This window comes from Plasmodium yoelii (assembly GCF_900002385.2).
Source record: "Plasmodium yoelii strain 17X genome assembly, chromosome: 5".
Classification (NCBI taxonomy): Eukaryota; Apicomplexa; class Aconoidasida; order Haemosporida; family Plasmodiidae; genus Plasmodium; species Plasmodium yoelii.
The window spans coordinates 839,084-859,505 of NC_036177.2; the positions used below are offsets into that span (position 1 = coordinate 839,084).

General features: G+C 23.4%; 7 protein-coding genes across 7 annotated transcripts; 5 read left to right on the plus strand and 2 right to left on the minus strand.

The window, feature by feature from the left end:
* Positions 1 to 290: 290 nt before the first annotated feature.
* Positions 291 to 923, plus strand: PY17X_0519100 (ribosomal protein L27, putative; the record flags this gene model as incomplete). Its single annotated transcript, XM_719513.1, has 1 exon — positions 291 to 923. One exon carries the CDS (start codon positions 291 to 293, stop codon positions 921 to 923), a length of 633 nt encoding a protein of 210 aa, XP_724606.1.
* A 1,268-nt stretch (positions 924 to 2,191) lies between these two features.
* On the plus strand, positions 2,192 to 3,976 carry PY17X_0519200 (thioredoxin-like associated protein 2, putative; the record flags this gene model as incomplete). The annotated part of the gene is made up of 1 exon (XM_022955247.1): positions 2,192 to 3,976. One exon carries the CDS (start codon positions 2,192 to 2,194, stop codon positions 3,974 to 3,976), a length of 1,785 nt encoding a protein of 594 aa, XP_022811696.1.
* A 683-nt stretch (positions 3,977 to 4,659) lies between these two features.
* PY17X_0519300 (succinate dehydrogenase flavoprotein subunit) lies at positions 4,660 to 6,555 on the minus strand (the record flags this gene model as incomplete). Its single annotated transcript, XM_720837.1, has 1 exon — positions 4,660 to 6,555. One exon carries the CDS (start codon positions 6,553 to 6,555, stop codon positions 4,660 to 4,662), a length of 1,896 nt encoding a protein of 631 aa, XP_725930.1.
* A 2,197-nt stretch (positions 6,556 to 8,752) lies between these two features.
* On the plus strand, positions 8,753 to 14,005 carry PY17X_0519400 (conserved Plasmodium protein, unknown function; the record flags this gene model as incomplete). The annotated part of the gene is made up of 8 exons (XM_022955248.1): positions 8,753 to 8,792; positions 9,114 to 12,573; positions 12,761 to 12,847; positions 13,008 to 13,060; positions 13,194 to 13,296; positions 13,402 to 13,458; positions 13,575 to 13,722; positions 13,874 to 14,005. 8 exons carry the CDS (start codon positions 8,753 to 8,755, stop codon positions 14,003 to 14,005), a joined length of 4,080 nt encoding a protein of 1,359 aa, XP_022811697.1.
* Positions 14,006 to 14,466: 461 nt separating this feature from the next.
* On the minus strand, positions 14,467 to 15,294 carry PY17X_0519500 (translation initiation factor IF-3, putative; the record flags this gene model as incomplete). Its single annotated transcript, XM_022955250.1, has 1 exon — positions 14,467 to 15,294. The coding sequence occupies one exon, from the start codon at positions 15,292 to 15,294 to the stop codon at positions 14,467 to 14,469; it is 828 nt and encodes a 275-aa protein (XP_022811698.1).
* A 1,100-nt stretch (positions 15,295 to 16,394) lies between these two features.
* PY17X_0519600 (ADP-ribosylation factor protein) lies at positions 16,395 to 16,931 on the plus strand (the record flags this gene model as incomplete). The annotated part of the gene is made up of 1 exon (XM_720840.1): positions 16,395 to 16,931. The coding sequence occupies one exon, from the start codon at positions 16,395 to 16,397 to the stop codon at positions 16,929 to 16,931; it is 537 nt and encodes a 178-aa protein (XP_725933.1).
* A 724-nt stretch (positions 16,932 to 17,655) lies between these two features.
* Positions 17,656 to 20,158, plus strand: PY17X_0519700 (conserved protein, unknown function; the record flags this gene model as incomplete). Its single annotated transcript, XM_022955251.1, has 12 exons — positions 17,656 to 17,708; positions 17,880 to 17,987; positions 18,074 to 18,218; positions 18,335 to 18,468; positions 18,582 to 18,669; positions 18,776 to 18,839; positions 19,003 to 19,049; positions 19,164 to 19,211; positions 19,381 to 19,493; positions 19,627 to 19,719; positions 19,954 to 20,026; positions 20,117 to 20,158. The coding sequence occupies 12 exons, from the start codon at positions 17,656 to 17,658 to the stop codon at positions 20,156 to 20,158; spliced, it is 1,008 nt and encodes a 335-aa protein (XP_022811699.1).
* Between the last annotated feature and the right edge of the window lie 264 nt (positions 20,159 to 20,422).

The following is a 20,422-nucleotide window of genomic DNA, read 5'->3' on the forward strand; positions in this document are numbered from 1 at the left end:
TTCATATTTTTTATATTTGTGTAATCTTATTTATTATTATATATTTTATTCATTTTTTTGCCGATACACATTCAAGTGTGCACTACAATATAATTTGTATACAACAATAAACATTTGTGCATTCATAATTTTAATGCATATGTCCAATGTTAGGCGCGAAATTAGTGTATAAAGGATCTATATATATATATTCTTTTTATTTATTAATGTTTATGAATATATTCAACATATGTATGGGTAAATTGTATTTGCGAAAGTTACTTATTTAATTATTTATAAATTGCTTATAAATGAAAATTTATTTTTTGCTTACAATTATTTTCATATTAAAATGTTATATATGTGCAAAAACAAAATATAATAGCTATGGGTCGTGGATAGATTTAAAGTACCCAGGGAAAAAAGAAAGATCAAAAACCTACAGAATAAATTTGATGCATATCAATAATACAATTCCGATAGAAAATATATATAAAAAAATACACAATAATTTGAAGGGTAATATAATTTATAACGTAAAATACTACACAAATTTCTTTATAAATAATTATTATAAAAAAACGAATATAGTAAAAGTTAAACGCCTTAATAATTTATGGGCTAAAAAAAAAGGTGTCGGAAGTACAAAAAATGGTAGAGATAGTAATCCCAAAAATTTAGGTGTAAAAATATTAGGAAATAATTTTGCACACGCTGGTAATATTATTGTTAGGCAAAGAGGAAGGACGTTTAAACCAGGTTATGGAGTAAAGCAAGGAAGAGATTTCACTTTAGTTGCAACTAAATCTGGAAAAGTTCATTTTTTTAATCGTGTTGTAAGTATTATTGACGTTAGTTCCCCAAAACTAATGACGTATAAAGATGTTTATCAAGAAAATCCAACAATTCTAAGCTTATCAAAAATGTGGACTTCTGCAGCTTAGAACAATACCATTTTATATTACTAAAATAGTCAAAAAGTAAAAACAATGAAAATGAAAAATGACAAATATTATAATTACGCCCTTAATACATTTTATAAAACTATATCATTTGCACGTATGGAATATTTATAAAAGTACGAGGGCATTCATCATGTTTCGTTTGTAAATTATACATATATATATGTATGTATTATATTTTTTATGTTAAAAATAAATCTACAATTTATACTTGCATTATATGAAAACTCGTTTGCTGATATTATATTGTTTGTAAACATTATTTTTTTATCTTGCATAATATAGATACAAATTTGTGTAAGACAAAAAAAAAAAAAAATAAAAGCAAATTTTTTTTTAATTTTTTTATGATTAAAAGATGAAATATATAAAATATTTAATATATTTTCGAAATAAATACATAAAAAAAAAAAAAAATTAATATAATATTCATGTAATATTAAAAAATTTCATAAAATGGTGATAATATTTTTTTAATTTAGCTATTTTTTTTAAATAATTATGAACAAGACATATTTTTTATTCGGTTTATTTGATAATATAAAAATAAATATACATTACAACATACAACTATAGATAACAACTAATTTTAAGGTAAAAACCAAAGAATGTATTGTTATTTAAATTCAAATAAATTTTATTCTTGAATTAAAGAAATGCATAATACTAAATGGTGTTATTTATAAACTTGCAGTTTTAGAAATGTATAATAAAAAAAATAGCTTGCTTTAATATGTAGCTTGGATATTACATAAAAAAAAAAGTGTGTATGGCTATTTATTGTTTTTAAATATAATAATACAATATTAATTATAAAATAAATATTTGTGAAAATCAATATTTCAGTAGTATTCATAAAAAATAATAAAAAGTATAACATTTGTATGATTCTTGATTAAGAGGAGAATATGAGTAGTGTGAAACATGTATTTATTTATTTATTTATTTATTTATTTATTGAATTTAATTTTTTTTTTTTTGTAACTAGTTCATATAATTTTATGCGATCAAAAAGACAGGTAAAATAATAATAAATAAATAAAACAGTAAGCTTAAAAAATAATAAAAATCGTTATTTTACCAACACAAAATATTTTAGTTATTGTTGCAAAAGGTTATAACCGAAAAACGAAATAAAAAATGTAACGTTCTATTTCAAGTTAATATATTTGGAATGGTTGTTTTTTTAATATAAAATTATAATTGAGCAGTAATACAAATATCGTAATATATTCAAAAAGCACAAAACAATGTACACACGCGGTGGAATGAATTATGAATACGCCAACCCAATGGTGTTTAACATAAATAATAAAAATATAGAAAATATATCTCATGGCTCTTCTCCATCTGTTCGTCCAGTGCCAATAAATTATCAAGGGTACACATCACAAAATACAAGTTTAGTTTCATTTAATAATCAAAATAATATTAATAGCAATGATAATTCAAATTTTTATATCCAACGTTATAAGAATCCTGAAAATGCCAAATCATCTTTGAAATATAGTACTACGCAATATATGGCGAAAAATAAAATAGATGAAAGAAATGAAATGATAAACATCCGTAAACATCGTAATTATATAAATGATAATAATAATGGAAATATAAATAACCGTATGAATCAGAATTCGATTGTATTGCCTGCAAATTATAGTTCATATAACAGATTGCCGATAAGTCCCTATTATGCAAATGGATCAGAGCATACCATCCAAAACAATGAAATGAAATTAACTTATGATAAAAATAATTCATCAAATAAACACGAGAAAATAAAGTCTATGATTATTCCCAATACTATGGAAGCTGATAATCCAAATTATGAAGAAAAACGCCAAAAAATGAAAAATGTATATATTCAGGATCCACAGAAAAATAATAATTTTGTAATAAAAATGAAAAGGGATGAACAAATTTCCAATTCGAACAAACAACATTATATAAAAAAAGAAAAAGAAGAAACATTGTTATTAGATGATATAAATCATTCAAGAAATGTAATATTTGCAAAATCTCCAAAAAATAATACAAACTCTCCAATAAATGATATTTTAGATACAAATAAAAAGTTAAGACTTCAAAATCAATTTGGAAAAGAAAGGAAACTAGCTGTACAAAATGAAATAGAAGATAAGGGGAAAAAGGAAAGAGATCTGTATAATAAAGTTAAAGGGGGTATAGAGAGTCGAAAAGGCGAATATTTATATAAAGAAAATAATGATGTAAAAGATAAAAAAAAAGTAAATATAAAAGAAGTAAAAAAAGATAACAATACATCGCTAAAAACTGATGCAAATAAAAATGAAAGGAAAACAAATATTTTAAAAAACAAAAAAATAAATGGAAATAGTATAGACAAAGATAAGAAGAAACTAGAATGTATTGCTTCCATGAATTTTAAGGAAGATGCATTTGATTTAAAAAATGGATTAAAAGCATTTAAAAACATTATTATTGTTGATAGAAATAATATGATAAAAAAATGGAATGGATATGAATGGACGAAATTAGAAAATGATTTTCATTTTTTTATTAAAGCAAGATATGATAATAAAGGTAATATATGGCTCATAAATAATTCTTATGAAATTTTAAAATTAAAAGATAACAAATATAAAAAATATGGCAATATAGCCAACCAGGAAATTGTAGACATAGGATTTGATAAAAAAAATATTTTATGGTGTATAAATCGTAAAGGGGAATTGCTTAAATGGGATAAAACACAATGGAAAAGAATAAAGTATTCAGGATTTCATAAGTTAATAAGCTTAGCATTTGATATTAAGGGGAATTTATGGGGTCTTAATTCAAAGAGAATATTAGCACTTTGGAATACAAAAAATAAATGTTGGGATGAAAAAATTGTTAATTCAGAACTAAAAATTTCTTCTATGGATTTTGATAAGGATGGAAAAATATGGGTAATTTCAAATAACGGTGCGTTATTAACATATGTATCTGATCAGTGGATAAACTTTGGATATGTGTGCTTAGATGAGTTAATTTCTATCAGCTTTAGAACGTAGAGAGTTGTGAATATGCAGGAACAAAATAATTTTAAATAAAAAAAGTTGTGTAGTATTTTGAGATAATAATATTTTTTTCTTTGATTTTAAAATTGTAAAATATTGCAATGTTTTTTAAAATTGACACTGCTTATACATTTTTTTCTGTATTTATTTTTCTGCTTTTTTTATTTAATTGGGATAAATCATATCCTTAATCATTTTTTACATCCATAGCTGTTTAGAGGTAGATATATCAACATATTTATATACCTCACCAATGGATACAATTTGAACTACACATATTAAAACCATCAATACTTTCTTTTTAAAACATTATAATACGAAGAAAGAAATTATTGCTTAATTTGAGAATGATATAATAGGAAAAATTATATATTATGAGTCTGTATATATAAGACGTAAAATATAAGTTTTTTTTAATAATATATATAAATATAATAATAAATAGAAAAAAAAAAATTGATTTAATCCATGGAATATATTAATTGAAAAATTTTACTTACGAATTGGTAAAGCTCGTTATTCATGCAGATGCATTTAAAGCATCTTCATTTTGTGTATGCTATATGCAAATAATAGTAGTTGGTAAAAACAAATAAAAATGAAGATAAAAAAAAATAACAAACTTTTAAAATATGTAAAAATTAATTCAAATTTTTGGAATAAAAAAAAGGATAAATTTAATAAACACGTTTAACTGGAGGTACGTACTCCATTTCATTGTCTAAAGGTTTTGTATTTACGCTTCTATATGTCGTAAAAAAATCCGATTTTTCCACATCCCTATTTGTCATCCATGTTAAGGAATGTTTCAAATAGTTTTGATCATCTCTATCAGGGAAATCATCACGAGCATGTGCCCCTCTTGATTCTTTCCGATTAATAGCAGCTAATATAGTTTGGGCTGATAATGTTAATAAATTTTCCAGTTCTAATGTTTCTAATAAATCTGTATTCCATGTTAAAGTTTTATCATTAATATAAACATCTTTAAATTGTGAACAAATATCAAGTATTCCTTTATACCCTTTATCTAATAAAGGGCCTATTCGAAAAACTGCTGCATGCTTTTGCATACATACTTGCATATTTTTTCTAATATTAGCTGTTTGAATAGTACCTTTATTAAATCTTATTTTATCTAATCTTTGTATTGTTTCTTCACCTATATTTGTATTAGGATTAATTTTGGGAATATTTGGTTTATCAATTTCCATAATAGTTAATGCAGCTCTTTTTCCAAATACAACAATATCTAATAACGAATTAGCACCTAATCGATTAGCTCCATGTACGGATGCAGATGCAGCTTCACCTGCAGCATAAAGTCCTTTAACTATTATATCATCTGTCGAATTATTTGTGAGTTTATCAAAATTTGCAGATTGTGTTAATACTTGAGTTTTATAATTAGTTGGTATACCCCCCATATTATAATGAACTGTAGGTAAAACTGGTATATATTGCTTTGTTACATCTACACCTGCAAAAATTTTAGCCGTTTCCATAATACCAGGTAATCTTTCTTTTATTGTTTCATGTGGCAAATGTGTTAGATCTAGATAAATATGATCTGCATTGGGACCACATCCTCGATTTTCATTTATTTCTATTGTCATAGCTCTACTCACTACATCTCGACTAGCTAAATCTTTAGCTTTTGGTGCATATCTCATCATAAATGCTTCCCCTTCTCTATTTCTCAAAATACCCCCTTCTCCTCTGCAACCTTCTGTAATTAAACACCCAGCAGGATATATACCAGTTGGATGAAATTGAACAAATTCTAAATCTTGTAAAGGCAATTTACTCCTAGCGACTATAGCATTACCATCACCTGTACATGCATGCGCAGAAGTACAAGATAAATATGCTCTACCATATCCACCTGTTGCAATAACTGTATGTGGTGAAAAAAATCGATGAATTTTTCCATCTGCAATATTAATGCATATAACCCCAATACATTCCTCAGGATTTAACATTAATAAATCTAATACAAAATATTCAACAAAAAATATACAATTATGTGATAATGATTGCCCATACAATGTATGTAACATAGCGTGTCCTGTTCGGTCTGCAGCAGCTGCACATCTATATGCTTGTCCTCCTTTACCGTATTTTAAACTTTGACCACCAAAAGCCCTTTGATATATTTTCCCATCTTTTGTTCTAGAAAAGGGTAAACCAAATTCTTCTAATTCAATAACAGATTCAGGGGCTTCTCTACACATGTATTGAATAGCATTTTGATCACCTAGCCAATCCGATCCTTTAATAGTATCATAAGCATGCCATCTCCAATCATCCTCAGTCATATTCCCTAAGGCAGCATTTATACCTCCTTGTGCTGCTACTGTATGTGATCGAGTTGGAAATAATTTACTTATACATGCCACTTTATATTTATTTTTTGATAATTCTAAAGCCGATCTCAAACCTGCACCACCTGCTCCTACAATCACAGCATCATAATGGTGATCTATAATATCATATGCTTTATTTTTAGTGAAGGAAAAATGACAGTAACTGGAACGAATAAAATTGAATTTTCGTACTCCTCTTGAGATCATTTTCTTTATTATATGTCCTTGCTACAAAATTGTTGATTTTGAAAATATTTAGATAGTTTTATTACGCCCTTTTTCTATTTATTTTATCCTGAATTATATTATGATCGATTTAAAATCCATTAATTTTGTATAAATAGCGTGTAGCGAATTAACTATATTGTGAGCATAAATTATGTAGTAATGTGAAATATATTGATAACTGGCCAAGCGTAGTATGGCCCCTTTTTTACAGAATATATGCACACACACATATACATGTAAAAATAAATATATATATTTTTATTCTAAATGTGCAATGTTACCACTTTTTAATTACACATGTTTTGGTACTTATTTTGTGTATGGTTCATATAGGAAGGTTATATATTTTTTAGAATTTGATTTTCTCTTTTCACAGCTTTGGAGCAGCAAAATAATTCGAAAAAGGAACTAAAGTATAAAGCTTATAAGTATATAATATATGTGTGTATAATATGCACCATATTGTTTCTATGATATATTAATGATAGTATACGAAATAAATAAATAAAATTAATTATGTGATTTTTGCCAAAATCTTAAACAAACAAAACATTTCTCATTTTACGATATAATATTAAATTAATACAACGGAAGGAATAATCAATAGATTATCTTTTTTTTTTTTTTGCAAACATCATCCAATTCATATAACAATGTTATTTTCTTCCATAATAAAAAATAATTATAATGCCAAAATGGATAAATAATAACAAAAATATGAAAACGGTGATAAATCCAGGTAATGTTTCTCAAAACACAGTAGATACCCTTCAAGTACAAAAAATAAAAAATAAAAAAATAAAAATAAATAAGCAAATATGTATATTGTGTAAGCATAAAAATGATAGTAGTAAACTGGTGTTTTTTAGCGACGGCCATTCAAGTGTATATAATTAGCAACCCTTTAAAGGGACGATAAATAATATATTAATATATTTATATGCATATGTATACATATACGTATGCAGATATAATTCGTTTTCTAAGGAATTAAAGTATGTTTATATATTTGTGCACATAGTTATGTTTTTTAATCTTATAATTTTAAAATAATATAAGGTTAAATGAAAATATTAAAAGTAACTTGCACGTTTTCATGGCTAATATTTACGATAAATATAAATGTAATATAACACGTGAAGTTATAGCCTATTTTTATTAGTGACATATGCATGTGCATATAAGGATATATATTTTTTCAGTAATTCATAAAACGAATTTATATAACCATTTTTTAGTCTAAATTATACGAAGAAATAAAATATAGAATAGATTTATTATTTAATAAAAAATAAAAACACACCAAAGAAAATATATAAGAATTATTTTATAGTGTATACATAAAAAAGGTCTGAGTGTATGAATTATGAACTCATAGATGGTATCATATGTACACGCAAGTTTGTATATAATATATATATGCATAATTATATTATGTTTATAGATGCATAAAACTGTTTTTTTACCCCTGCCTAGTTTTTACACATATTTAATTCAAGCAATTGATTGTTATCACGATTTTGAACTTAAATATTTTTTATGAGTATTATATAATATACATAATAATTGGGTAGGAAACAGGAAAAAATACAGGGAATAAATAACAGACGAAAAAACCCAAAGAGAAGAATGATGCTAAAGTTATAATGTTATGACTATGTTACACCTTTAAAGCAGACTTACTAAAAATTAAAAATATGTATTATTAGTATCTTTTAAGTGTAATAGGCATATTGAGAACAAAATATACGATTAAAATACTAGATTAGATAAAATAATTTTATATTAAAATTAGATGACTAGTTTTTTTATTATTGCACACCGTTACACATACTATGAGAAATAAATTATATGGGGCGTTTTTTTGGGATATGCACACATATTTAACAAAATATAGGTTATGGTTACGATAAGTTAATAAATCAGGAAGTGAAAATATTTATAAAAAAGGCTACCAAATTTGTGAAAAATTAAGATTCATTAAGTTTACGCTTATAATATATAGATGTAATGAAAGGGAGTTAATATAATGAATATCGTATATATGGTTCATAGGTAGATGCATATGTATATGCGTTCTATATACATCGATATATTTTCTCACTATACTTTTAGTTTATTCTATTAAAAGGGTGAAAACTATTTTCCTCTCCACATATTAGAAAAAAATAATAAAATGGCGAACCAAATTAATGGGATTTTTTCAAAGTTGGCAGGTAAATATTAGTTTATTTTAAAAGAAAAATAAAAAAATAAAAAAAATAAATGAAATAAATGAAATATATGAAATATATGAAGTAAATGTTTTAGGAGAAATGTATTTTTGAATTAATTTATGATTATTTGTTGGATGATTAAAAAAACGACAAAAAAATGCATGATCATAATTTTAGTGCTCGATTTTCCATTTTTGATTTGCATAAATGAGTGATAATTTTTGGGGGTAGTATGTCTATGTAATTAATGGTTATAATGAAAAATAGTAGATACACTAATTGTAATGTATCTTTTTTATTAACCTGTTATTTTCATTACAGATATGACCATAGGTCTGTTTAGATTCCAAATGGATAACATAAATGAAGAAATCGATGAAAATATGAGCCCATTAGAAAAAGCTATGCTATATGGGAACAGTAATTTAAAATGTCGTAAAATATTATTTATAAAAGATATAATAAAACTATTAAATAATATAGACTATACAGATTTTCAAAGAGATATATATCCATTAATAGTAAAACTAAGTGATGAAAGTAGTGAAATAAAATATGAAATTTGTAATAAAATAGGGGATTTGTGTGCATATATATTACAGAATAATAATGATGGTTGTAGTGATGTAATAAGTTTATTATTTCCAATTGTTGAAAAATTTATAATTAATTATGAAAATAATAAAAATATATTAAGATATATATTAAAATCGTTATTAATATTATCAACACATGTTAATATAAAAACTCGAAAAAAACAAATATTTCCATTTCTTATATATCTAATATGTAATGATGCTTATAAACAGATCGGATTTATTCTGTTAATTAAAATGTGTTATATTTTTGATAGAGATAATATAGTTATATATAAGGTATTGATTCCTTTTATAGAAAAACATTGTATAAGTAATAACATTGAATGTAAAATATTGATATCGTCTTATTTTTTTAATATTTGTAAAATGCTAGATGAAAGTAATTTTATAAAAAACCAAATTTTTATTTTTAATAAATTATGTAATGATGAATATGATACAATAAAAATTATTAACATTTTTAATTGTACTCATTTATCATCTATATATTCAAAAAATTTGTTTTTTAATTTTTTTCTTCCTATATTTAATAATTTTCTAAAAAATAATAATCTCTATGTTTTTTACTATTCTTTAATAAATCTACTATTATTTTTATGTATATTTGAAGATATCAATATAATTCATCCATTTTACATTCGAAAAATAATTTTTTTTTTCAACAATTTGTTTTCTTCTCACCTTTTTACTCTGAATTATTTGAATGAAATGGCCAAGAAAAAGACAAACTACATTTTTCTCGATAATACTGATGGGGTATATGATGACTCGAATTCAGCCAAAATTTGGAATAAAGATGAAAAAAGGGACGACACACCATCATATCCATTAAATGAAACTGATATGGTTACTGATTTTCAAAATTCTAAAAGTGAAAAAAACAATGAACACACTATACAAAATACCATTTCGAATGAATTAAAATATTATGATAATTATTTAAACGAAGATATGTGTAAAGAAAAACAAAACAATTTAGTTGAAATTAGTGAAAAAGATCCAACTAGACAGATATGTAATGATGAACAAAATTTAACTACTGGTTGTAATATTATAAGCCCTATAAATGGAAAGGGTTTGTGGGTAGAAGATAACAAAAATGCACACAAAAATAGCCCAATGCAAGAACTACCACAAAACAAATCCGATAAAAATATTAATAATGAAAGTGATGAACGAGATAAATTGGGCATTGGAAATATATCATGTGGGATTGAATCAACTGAAGAATCAAAAAATTGTAATTTTTCCAGTGAAAGTGAAATATTAAATAAGAGGAAAATGGAAAAAGTTTTATTTTCATCAGAAATTTCAGAATTAGAATGTTCATCTGTCCAATCATTATCAAATGAAATTATATATGATGAAAATGTTTGTATTTTTATAAATAATAAATTAATAAACGATTTAATTATTAAAAACCATCATTTTTGTTCTAATATAAGTCAATTTTTCAAAACACATGGTAATGATTATTATAAAAATGGTAATTGTGACAAATATTTTGGTCGAAAGATAATAAATTTAATGGAAAAAAATAGTGATGATTTGATTTTAGAAAATAAAATAAACGGAGAAACAATTGAAAGTGAAGAATTTGAAAAAGACAAAGAAAATTATTTTATTAACTTAAATGAGAAAGACATAAAATATATTGATAATATATTTAATCATGATGATAATATTGACATATTACAAATTAAAGGGTGTTATTATAGTGAATTAGAAATAATAAAAAATGATATAATATATGGAAAAATGCTATTAAGACAAAAAAGGAACATGTACAAAATTAACAATAATAATAAGTGTGATAGTAGTGATAATATAACTTATGATATAGATTATGAAGATATATATGCTATTGAAGGTGTTGATACAGATTCTTTAAAAAAGTTATTTTTATTTGATACCCCAAATAATGTAATTGTTTCGTATAATATAAATGCAGTATATATTATTACTCTTCATATACCTGGATTAATTTTAATATTAAAAGAATATTTTTTCCGATTTTTTTCACATGTATTTTTTTTCATATGCACATATCCATATTATTTTGTAAGAAAAACAATAGCATCATTGTTTTATGATATCCTTAGTAATTTGATGGAATCACCATTTTTTAAAATAAATACAGATAAACTGTATGAGGACAGAATAAATATGAAAAAGCAAAAAAAAAACTTAAAAAAAAATAAAAAAATTGAGGAAACAGCTAAAAAAAAATTAAAGGAAGAATGTTCAGATGATATAAAAAAGAAAGAAAATAATTATGATGGTGAAGATTCTACTGAGCAATCTAATTTATATACATACAAAGAGAATAATATAAAACATCAGGATATAAATCATATTTATAAAAAGGAACCCCCGGAAATAGTTCAAACATTTAACAATGATTATGCGACATATAATAATATGAAGCGTATACAAAATAATAGCTTTTTAACAAGTGACAAAAGTTGTGAAAATACTGAAGATTTTATCAATAGTTGTATTATGGAAAAACATGAGGATGTATTAGAAAAAGAGGAAAATAAATTATGTGATGATACCTTGGATATGATATATTCTAATAATAGCAACACTAACGGTAGTCATTATAGCCTTGATCAAGATGATACAAAAAATATTACAACAGATACAATAGACCAAATCAAAGAGGATAAAAATGATATTCAATTAAAAAGGGTGAAAAAGAATGCACAAGGTTATAGAAAAAAATGGAGCTATGATAAGATGATAAAAAAAGTTCAAAATAAAATAAACAATAATTTGTATGCAAATGATTTTTTTATTAATGAAGAAAATGAGAATTTTTTTTTTTATATAAATTTTCTTGGCAAGTATGAAATGATTTATATAAAATATATTCAAAAGTTTAAGAAATATTATTCTGATAATTCTCCGTTACATTTTTTTCATTTTTTTATTTATTACTTTTTAAATGATTCAAACGTATTAGTCAAAAAGGCAATTTTAAAAAATTATGATAAAATTATAGAATTTTTTCCTAATAATATTCAAAAAATTTTTATAAAATACTTGTCTGATGTTGTAAATTTCAAAACATTGAATTATTCTTTACGCAAAAAAGTTTCAAAAATAGTTTTTAAAATTTTATCCAAAATTAATGATGCAAAGATTGTTAGGAATTGCCTTTTCCCCATTTTTATGCGGTACGTTTTTTTCTTTATTCATTAAATATGTATGTATTCAATTTTTCGATTTATTTTTGTTTTAGTCATTTCTACCCTTTTTGCACAAGTTGAACAAATTGTGAAACTATATGTATTTCGTATCTATCTATTTATTCGAATTGATTTTATTTTATTCATTTGTATGTGCGTATTTCCCCTTATATAGGCTATGCAAAGATGAGGCTGCAATAATACGTACCTACACCTCGAATTACTTTTATTTATTCATAGAAAAGGGATGCCCTCGCATATAGTATATTTATGATAAAAAAAAACGTATTATATAGTTTGTTATGTTTATAAAATAAATCATTTCTATAGTAAATTTATGTTTCGAAATAGCATGACAATGTATAATCATTAATTATATGTTATATATGAAACACTATTATAATTTTCTTCCCTTTTAATAGCAATTTTTTTAAGAATGGAGGTGAAATATTACCATTGGAGGATTACAAAAAGGGTTAGCATATTAAAAAAAGATAATCATAATATAATTTTTTCATTTTTCATATAATTTTCATGATATCTCCATATTTTTCAAAAGTTTTTACTAAGCATATAATTTTTTTTCCTACCACATGCTCATTTTTCAGATATAATATTAACAAATTTAGAAAATGATGAATTAAGGAGTTTCCACTTCATAAGCGGAGAGGAAATATATATATTAAAAACAGTTATAACCACATTTTACAAGTAAAAAAAATTCATATAAAAATAAAATTTAATTACATTTTTTGGATCAAAAAAGGGATAAATTCAGAATGCATGATATACATATCACTCTATTGTATTTCTTAGGAGCGACCGTTTTTATGATAGACAGGTTTTCATAAAAATATGCGATGGCATAATTAAGTAATGTTAAAAAAGTTATAATAAAAAATATATTATGAATATGGGTGTGTTTTTACTATTGCCCCTAACATCTGTTAATTTTTTAGTATTTATGTATAAATTCCCCTTTTTTTCAGTGAATGTCCAAAGAATTTGTTTTTACTATATTTTTTGAAACCCTTTCTGAACTTGTCTGATGATAAAGTTCACGTTGTGCGAATGACGTGGGAAAATTGCGTTGTTTCGCAAATACAGAAAAGGGGATATATACTAAGCATCCCAAGCGTAAGAAATTGCACATTTACCACTATGCATTTGTATTTGTACATTTGCTCACTTCATATTTATTATATCTATACTATTGCACTTGGTTTTATTCGTCAACAAATTTGTAAACTTACTAGTGTAGTTTCATTTTTTCCCGATTTTTTTTCAGATTTTAGAAAAACTAAACAATTTCCATGAGGAAAATAATATAAACTGTATAGGAACAAATATAGATTATGACGTTAACAAATATAATAGCATATCCATTGAAACGTTTGATGTTGATGACCTTGCTTCATAACACATATTATTTATGTGAATATGATATCATGTTGTGTATAGATAAAGAAAGATATATAAAGTAACATTTGTTTCGTTTTTTTTATTTGTTTTCGTCTTTTTGTTTTTTGTGTCATTTATACGTAATAATATAAGTAAATTATTTATTTGATATAAGCACCTCGAAATTAATAAATTAAAACAGGAACGCCGATTAAATATTCCCTTAAATATTTTCAAGTTATTTTAATTTTATTTTAATTATGCTTATAAAATAGGTGTTTTCCACTTGAGGATTTATTTTAATTTATTTTCTCAATAGTTCTATAACTGTCATCATTATTCTATTATCAATCCAAAAATTTGGTAGTAGCCATTTTCGCCTTGAATTCTTAAAAAATATGCACACACATATATATGTGTGTATATTTTATGTATATAATAAATATTTATACATATTCAAATGCGAAATAAAAACCTATTTTATTTTGGATAAACTTTTATTAAAATGATATGATTTTGATTTTTAATATGTCTAAATATATCATCAACATATGCAATATTTCTTAAATGGTTTAATAATAAATGGATTTTTGCATAAGTTTGTAAAGAATATTTTGTTTGATTAATTTTTTGAAACTCTGTAAAATTTGTATATTTATTACTTATTTCTGAGTTTGATAGTGTTTTATTTCTATTTTTAAAACTTGAATTATTATTATCATGAACGCCTTTTTGTTTATCAATATTTTCCTTTGTACTAATGTCAGCGTTGCATATTAAAAGAATATCTACAGGATTACTATTTAGAAGATAATTTTTTATTTTATTAATTTTACGATTCATATCATGTGTTTCACAGTTATGATATATTTGAATTTTTTTTGTTTTAACAGATGGATCTATGTTATAATAAGGAATTTTTTTTTTATAATTTCCTATATTTAAATTAGTTCCCAAATATGACGATTTACCCTCTTTATCAATAAATATATTTGATGATATGGTATTGGGCATATCTTCTATAGTAACTTTATTAGTAGTAATTTCTCCATATTTTGTTGATTTTGAAATATTTTCTTTTTCTTCTACATTTGGGTTTATCCTCTCTGTCTTTCGTTCGTCATAACTATTTTTTTTAACAAATGTATAATTATTGATTTTTTTTTTTAGTTCGCCATAATTAGTATTGTATTCCCTAATTGAAGTATATATTTTATTTTTTTTTAAAAATGGTAATAAAATATATTTTGGGTTTATATTATAATAAAATATTAACTTCATAAAGTTTCCTTTTTCGATAAAGGGCATCCTTATTCTAGCATTGGTATCCTTTAAAAGGGAAAAATTTATGTTTGGCATAAAAATAATGTAATTTAATAAAATCAAAGATAATGTCAAATTATGTGAAAAAAATACAAATATTTTATTTTTTTTATTTCACGGTTATTATAATATTTGCTTAATCACGGTATTTTTTTTTTTTTTTTTGTATTAAAAAGAAATTTCCAGGAATTTTGATATATGCATACATCCAATATTGTTTCATTAAAATCGCAAAAGAATGTTAACACATTAAAATTTGATAAGTAAAAAAAATGTTTATTTGTTTTTATAATATTCCTCACACAATATCATTTATAAGGTAAAAATAAAAGTTTTCTAAATTTGTAAAATATATATAATTTTTATGAGAATACACAACGAAAATAGTAAGAATATAATACACAAAATAATACTCAATCATTAAACATTGCTTATGTTATTATGATATAAAAGGTAATATCAAAAGAATGATAATAATATATAATAATAATTAATAAGTAGTAAAATAGAAAAGTGATAAAGCAAAAATAATAGTGAAATATCATATATTACCTCATTCCATCACTTAAAATACAAAAAAAAATATTAATATATTAACAGATACATATGTCATGAAGGCAACAAAAAGGATTGCTAATACGCATATAGGGTAAATTAATCAGAACATACATAATTAAGAATAGTTCGATGTGTGCAAATTTTCCTTACTAGAGGAAATTATATACATATACGCACACATATTTATATATATGAATAAAAATATTTGTATGTTCACAATAAATAAAAGATATTTGTGAATGTCAATATATATTTGTTTTAAAAGGTAACGCAAATAACTTAATAGTAATATAAAGACAAAAAAATAAAACCAGAAGGCCAAAGAGTTTCGATATAAATATTGCAGAAAATTTATAGCATATTCATAGGAAATCTCTTACTTATTGTGTATTTTGTATGTGATTATATATGGGTATATGTAAATGTAAAATAAACCAAAAATATATTTTTATAAGGGAAAAGTAAAATTATACATGCGTATATGCACGCTTACATACAGGCACGCAGATAACTAAAAAGAAAAAAAAATGGGATTAATATTTTCTTCAATATTTTCTCGTTTATTTTCGAATAAAGAAATAAGAATATTAATATTAGGTTTAGATAATGCTGGTAAAACAACCATATTGAATAGATTACAATTAGGTGATATAGTTCAGACAATACCAACAATCGGATTTAATGTAGAAACAGTGAATTATAAAAATTTAAAATTGCAAGTGTGGGATTTGGGAGGCCAATCCTCTATTAGACCATATTGGAGATGCTATTATAAAAATACAAATGCCATTATTTATGTTATTGATAGTTCAGATGATGAAAGAATAATTAATACGAAATACGAAATAAATACGATTTTAAAGGAACCAGATTTAGAAGGTGTTTTGTTAGTTATATTAGCAAACAAACAGGATGTAAAAAATTGCCTTCCCATATCGCAAATATCAAAAGATTTAAACTTAACATCAATAAGAGATAGACAATGGGCAATTTTTAGTACTAGTGCTACGAAAAATGAGGGAATTACAGAGGCTTTAGATTGGCTTGTTAGCAATTTAAAATGATTTATATATATGTATATGGATGAATGAATGCACAGCGTGCTTTCTATAAAAATAGGATTCGATTATTTGGGTGTATAAACCTAAGAGCATGTAAATTCTGCAATTGATACATACATTTTACACTTTTGTGGAAGTTTGAATTTTCATTTTTGAATTTATACTTTTAATTTATAATAATATTTGTGTAGGAAAAATATTTATTATTATTCTTATTTATTTTGTTGCATATGATACATTTTTTTCTTAAACTATTAAATACTGTTGTTTGGCATTTGTATGTATATATATATATGCATGCATAATTATATGCGAAATTATTATTTTAATTTTTTTTTAGTTATTGTTTTGATTATAAATTCTTCGATAATTTTGGAATGTATTTTTTGTTTTACAATTCTGATTGTTTTTATATTTTTTTTTTTATCTTCCATATATTATTTATTTTTGTATAAATATTAGAAAACTTCGAACTAATTTTATAAGGTATGTGTATTAATACGTCGTTACCTTCCATTTGCTAAGTTGAAAAAGATATGTAAATAAAGAAAAATTTTCCATATTAAATAGTTTATAATAAAGATAATTTATTTTAAAGAAATGTAGAATTATTTTTTTTGTGAATATTTTGGGCTCATTTCTTAAAAAATAAATATTTCCCTTTTTATTCGATTTATTGGATCCTCATTATTTTACCGTTTTAGCCATAAAATAATATGAACACATCATGAAACGAGCCAACAAATTGAAGCATACGATTTTTTTGCAAAGTTTACGATAGTAAGTTTATATATGGGGAAATAATTACATAATTGTTCTTAAATAGTGTAGTTTTCAAAATTGAAATTGATTTTGTTTAATATAAGGAGTATAATGGACATGCGTCATATATAAGTGTGTGAATTTTATTTAAAAAATATGTCCCTTCTTTTTTTTTTCGTTTCCCCAAAGCTTTAACACGTCACTTATTAAATCAAAGATAGATGTACTTGAGAATTACGCGAAAAAAAATCAGTTGCACAAACTGAGAATGGATAATCTATTTGAAGTGTTTAAATTGTAGGTGTATATTTTAATGATAACAATAATGATGAAAATAATAATATTGAATAATTATAAAATTGGGTAAAATAACATTTTTTTAGGTCAAAGACTGAAGAAGATTATAAATTGTCTCTGCATTTATTAAATGTTTACTATAACTTTGGTAGAAATTTAAATACGCAACAGGATGTCAATTTATTTTTTGCATTAATTTTAAGGACAAATCAGCTAAATGAAGCAAAAGATGTAATATATAATAAAAAAGGAAATATGTAGTATTCTAAGGAATAAATATTTTTATATTTTTCATTTATTGAAATTTATTGTTGTTAACATATTATTTTTACTTGTTATTTTTGAAGCTTTTAAAATATTTCAATGGATGGTTATTATGCCCGCCCTCTAACAAATATATACTATTATGTATGGAGGAATTTTTTAAAAAAAAACAATATTATGATGTCAGGGAAATTTTTTCTTTTATTAGACAAAATAGGTGATATATTTTTTTAAGAAGAAACAAAAAAATATATGCTTATAGAGATATCCATATAAATAAATATATATATGTGTGTGAATATATGGTTTCGTTATTTTCATTTTTATTAGTCAAATACAATTAGAGAGTGCCTTCTACACAATAACAATTAAATCCATGATAATGTTGGAAAAAAACTCCATTGAAGAGGCGATGATAGTAAAACAAAGAATTGAGCTACAAATATATATTCTTCTAAATTTTGCAGTATAAGTTAATAATTTTTAACTTACATATCATTTTATTTTTTTTTTGTCATCCCCAGATTTATGACGATTCCTATAATATGTCCATATATTTAACAAATGAAATTCACAATTTATTATTAGGTTAAAAGGATAGTAAATATTTATAATTTTTTCCACAATATTAATTGCATGCTTACAAATCAAAGAATTGTGTGCGCACATATATATATATTTATTTATATATTTATATATTTATTTGTTTGTTTTATATATGCATATATATAATGCTTTCCCTACCTATCAGAGAACAATTTATATAATTATTATCACGAGAAATTGGAGAAACCAGAGGTAATAAATATTTAGTGTATTTATAAAATGAAATTTATTTAATTTTACTATACATATATACCAATTCATATATAGGTATTCGATTTATTTCCCGTTTTTCTTTTTTTAATTCAGAATTTAGAAAAATTGGACACTTATGAAAAGAATATCAAAACAATTATTGTAATATAAAAATAAAAAACACAACAAATTATGGAATAATTGTGAAAGATTACAATATAGACTTATGCTTATTTAATATTTTAATAATTCTTTACATAAGGATTGTTCCCATATTTTAGTTCTGTTCATATAATTGTATTTTTTTCCATCATTTCCACTATACTTATAGATACGACTGATAAATGAATCAATAAAAAATCGAAGATACGTAAAGCTATCTTCCAAAAGTTTGAGTTTATTTGCTTGGACAAATATTTACTTTGATCTAAAAGATATAATTTCGTAATATATATTTAGAAAATTAAATACAAAAAAAGGATATACAAATAAAAAGAAATAATATAAATATATATTTCTTGGTTAATCTTTCGAATTTATAGCTCAAATGTTTTTTATATTTAAATTTATTTTTTAGGAAATCAAATCATAATCTAATAGATATTGAGGAATGTAACGGATGGCTGGATATTTTAAAACTATCGTGCTTGTACAACCAAATAGCCGAATGGTACATACATATAAATTGCTAATAAATGCAAATACCATATATAGATATGCATTTATATATATACATGCATTTATATATACATGCATTTATATATACACATGCATTTATATATATATAAGAATTCATATTAATGCAATTTTCAATATGGGCATATATATACATACAAATAACCCAATGAAAAAATAGGAAATTATTATATCATATTTTTAACCCGATTAATTATTTTTTTTTTAGTTACAGCAATTATTTTTCAGAAAAGTTTAAAGATGTATTAAAGGATATGAAAGATGATGAAGACGCTATTAAGGTATGGATGAAAAAAAGAGACATATTTATTTTAAATATTTTAAAATAATACTTTGAAATTATTAATGATTAATTTTTATTATTATTGCAGGCATTGGAATATATCAACACATATTTTGGAGATGAATCTTAGAAAAATTTGATTTTCTCAAAGTTATGTAAATATAAGGATTTTTTTATCCAATTTATAAAAAAGTATATTAATTTTAAATATTTTTCCTTTGTAAATTTCATAGTACTTTCTTTTATAAAAGTAATTAAGCTTAGTAGCTTACATATACAACAGTGGTTATACATATTAAAATAAAGAATAATAAATTATACACAGTTTAAATCAATTATTTCATTTGATGTTCATTTATCCCATTTTTTTTGTTCATTCTATTTTGTCTCCTTC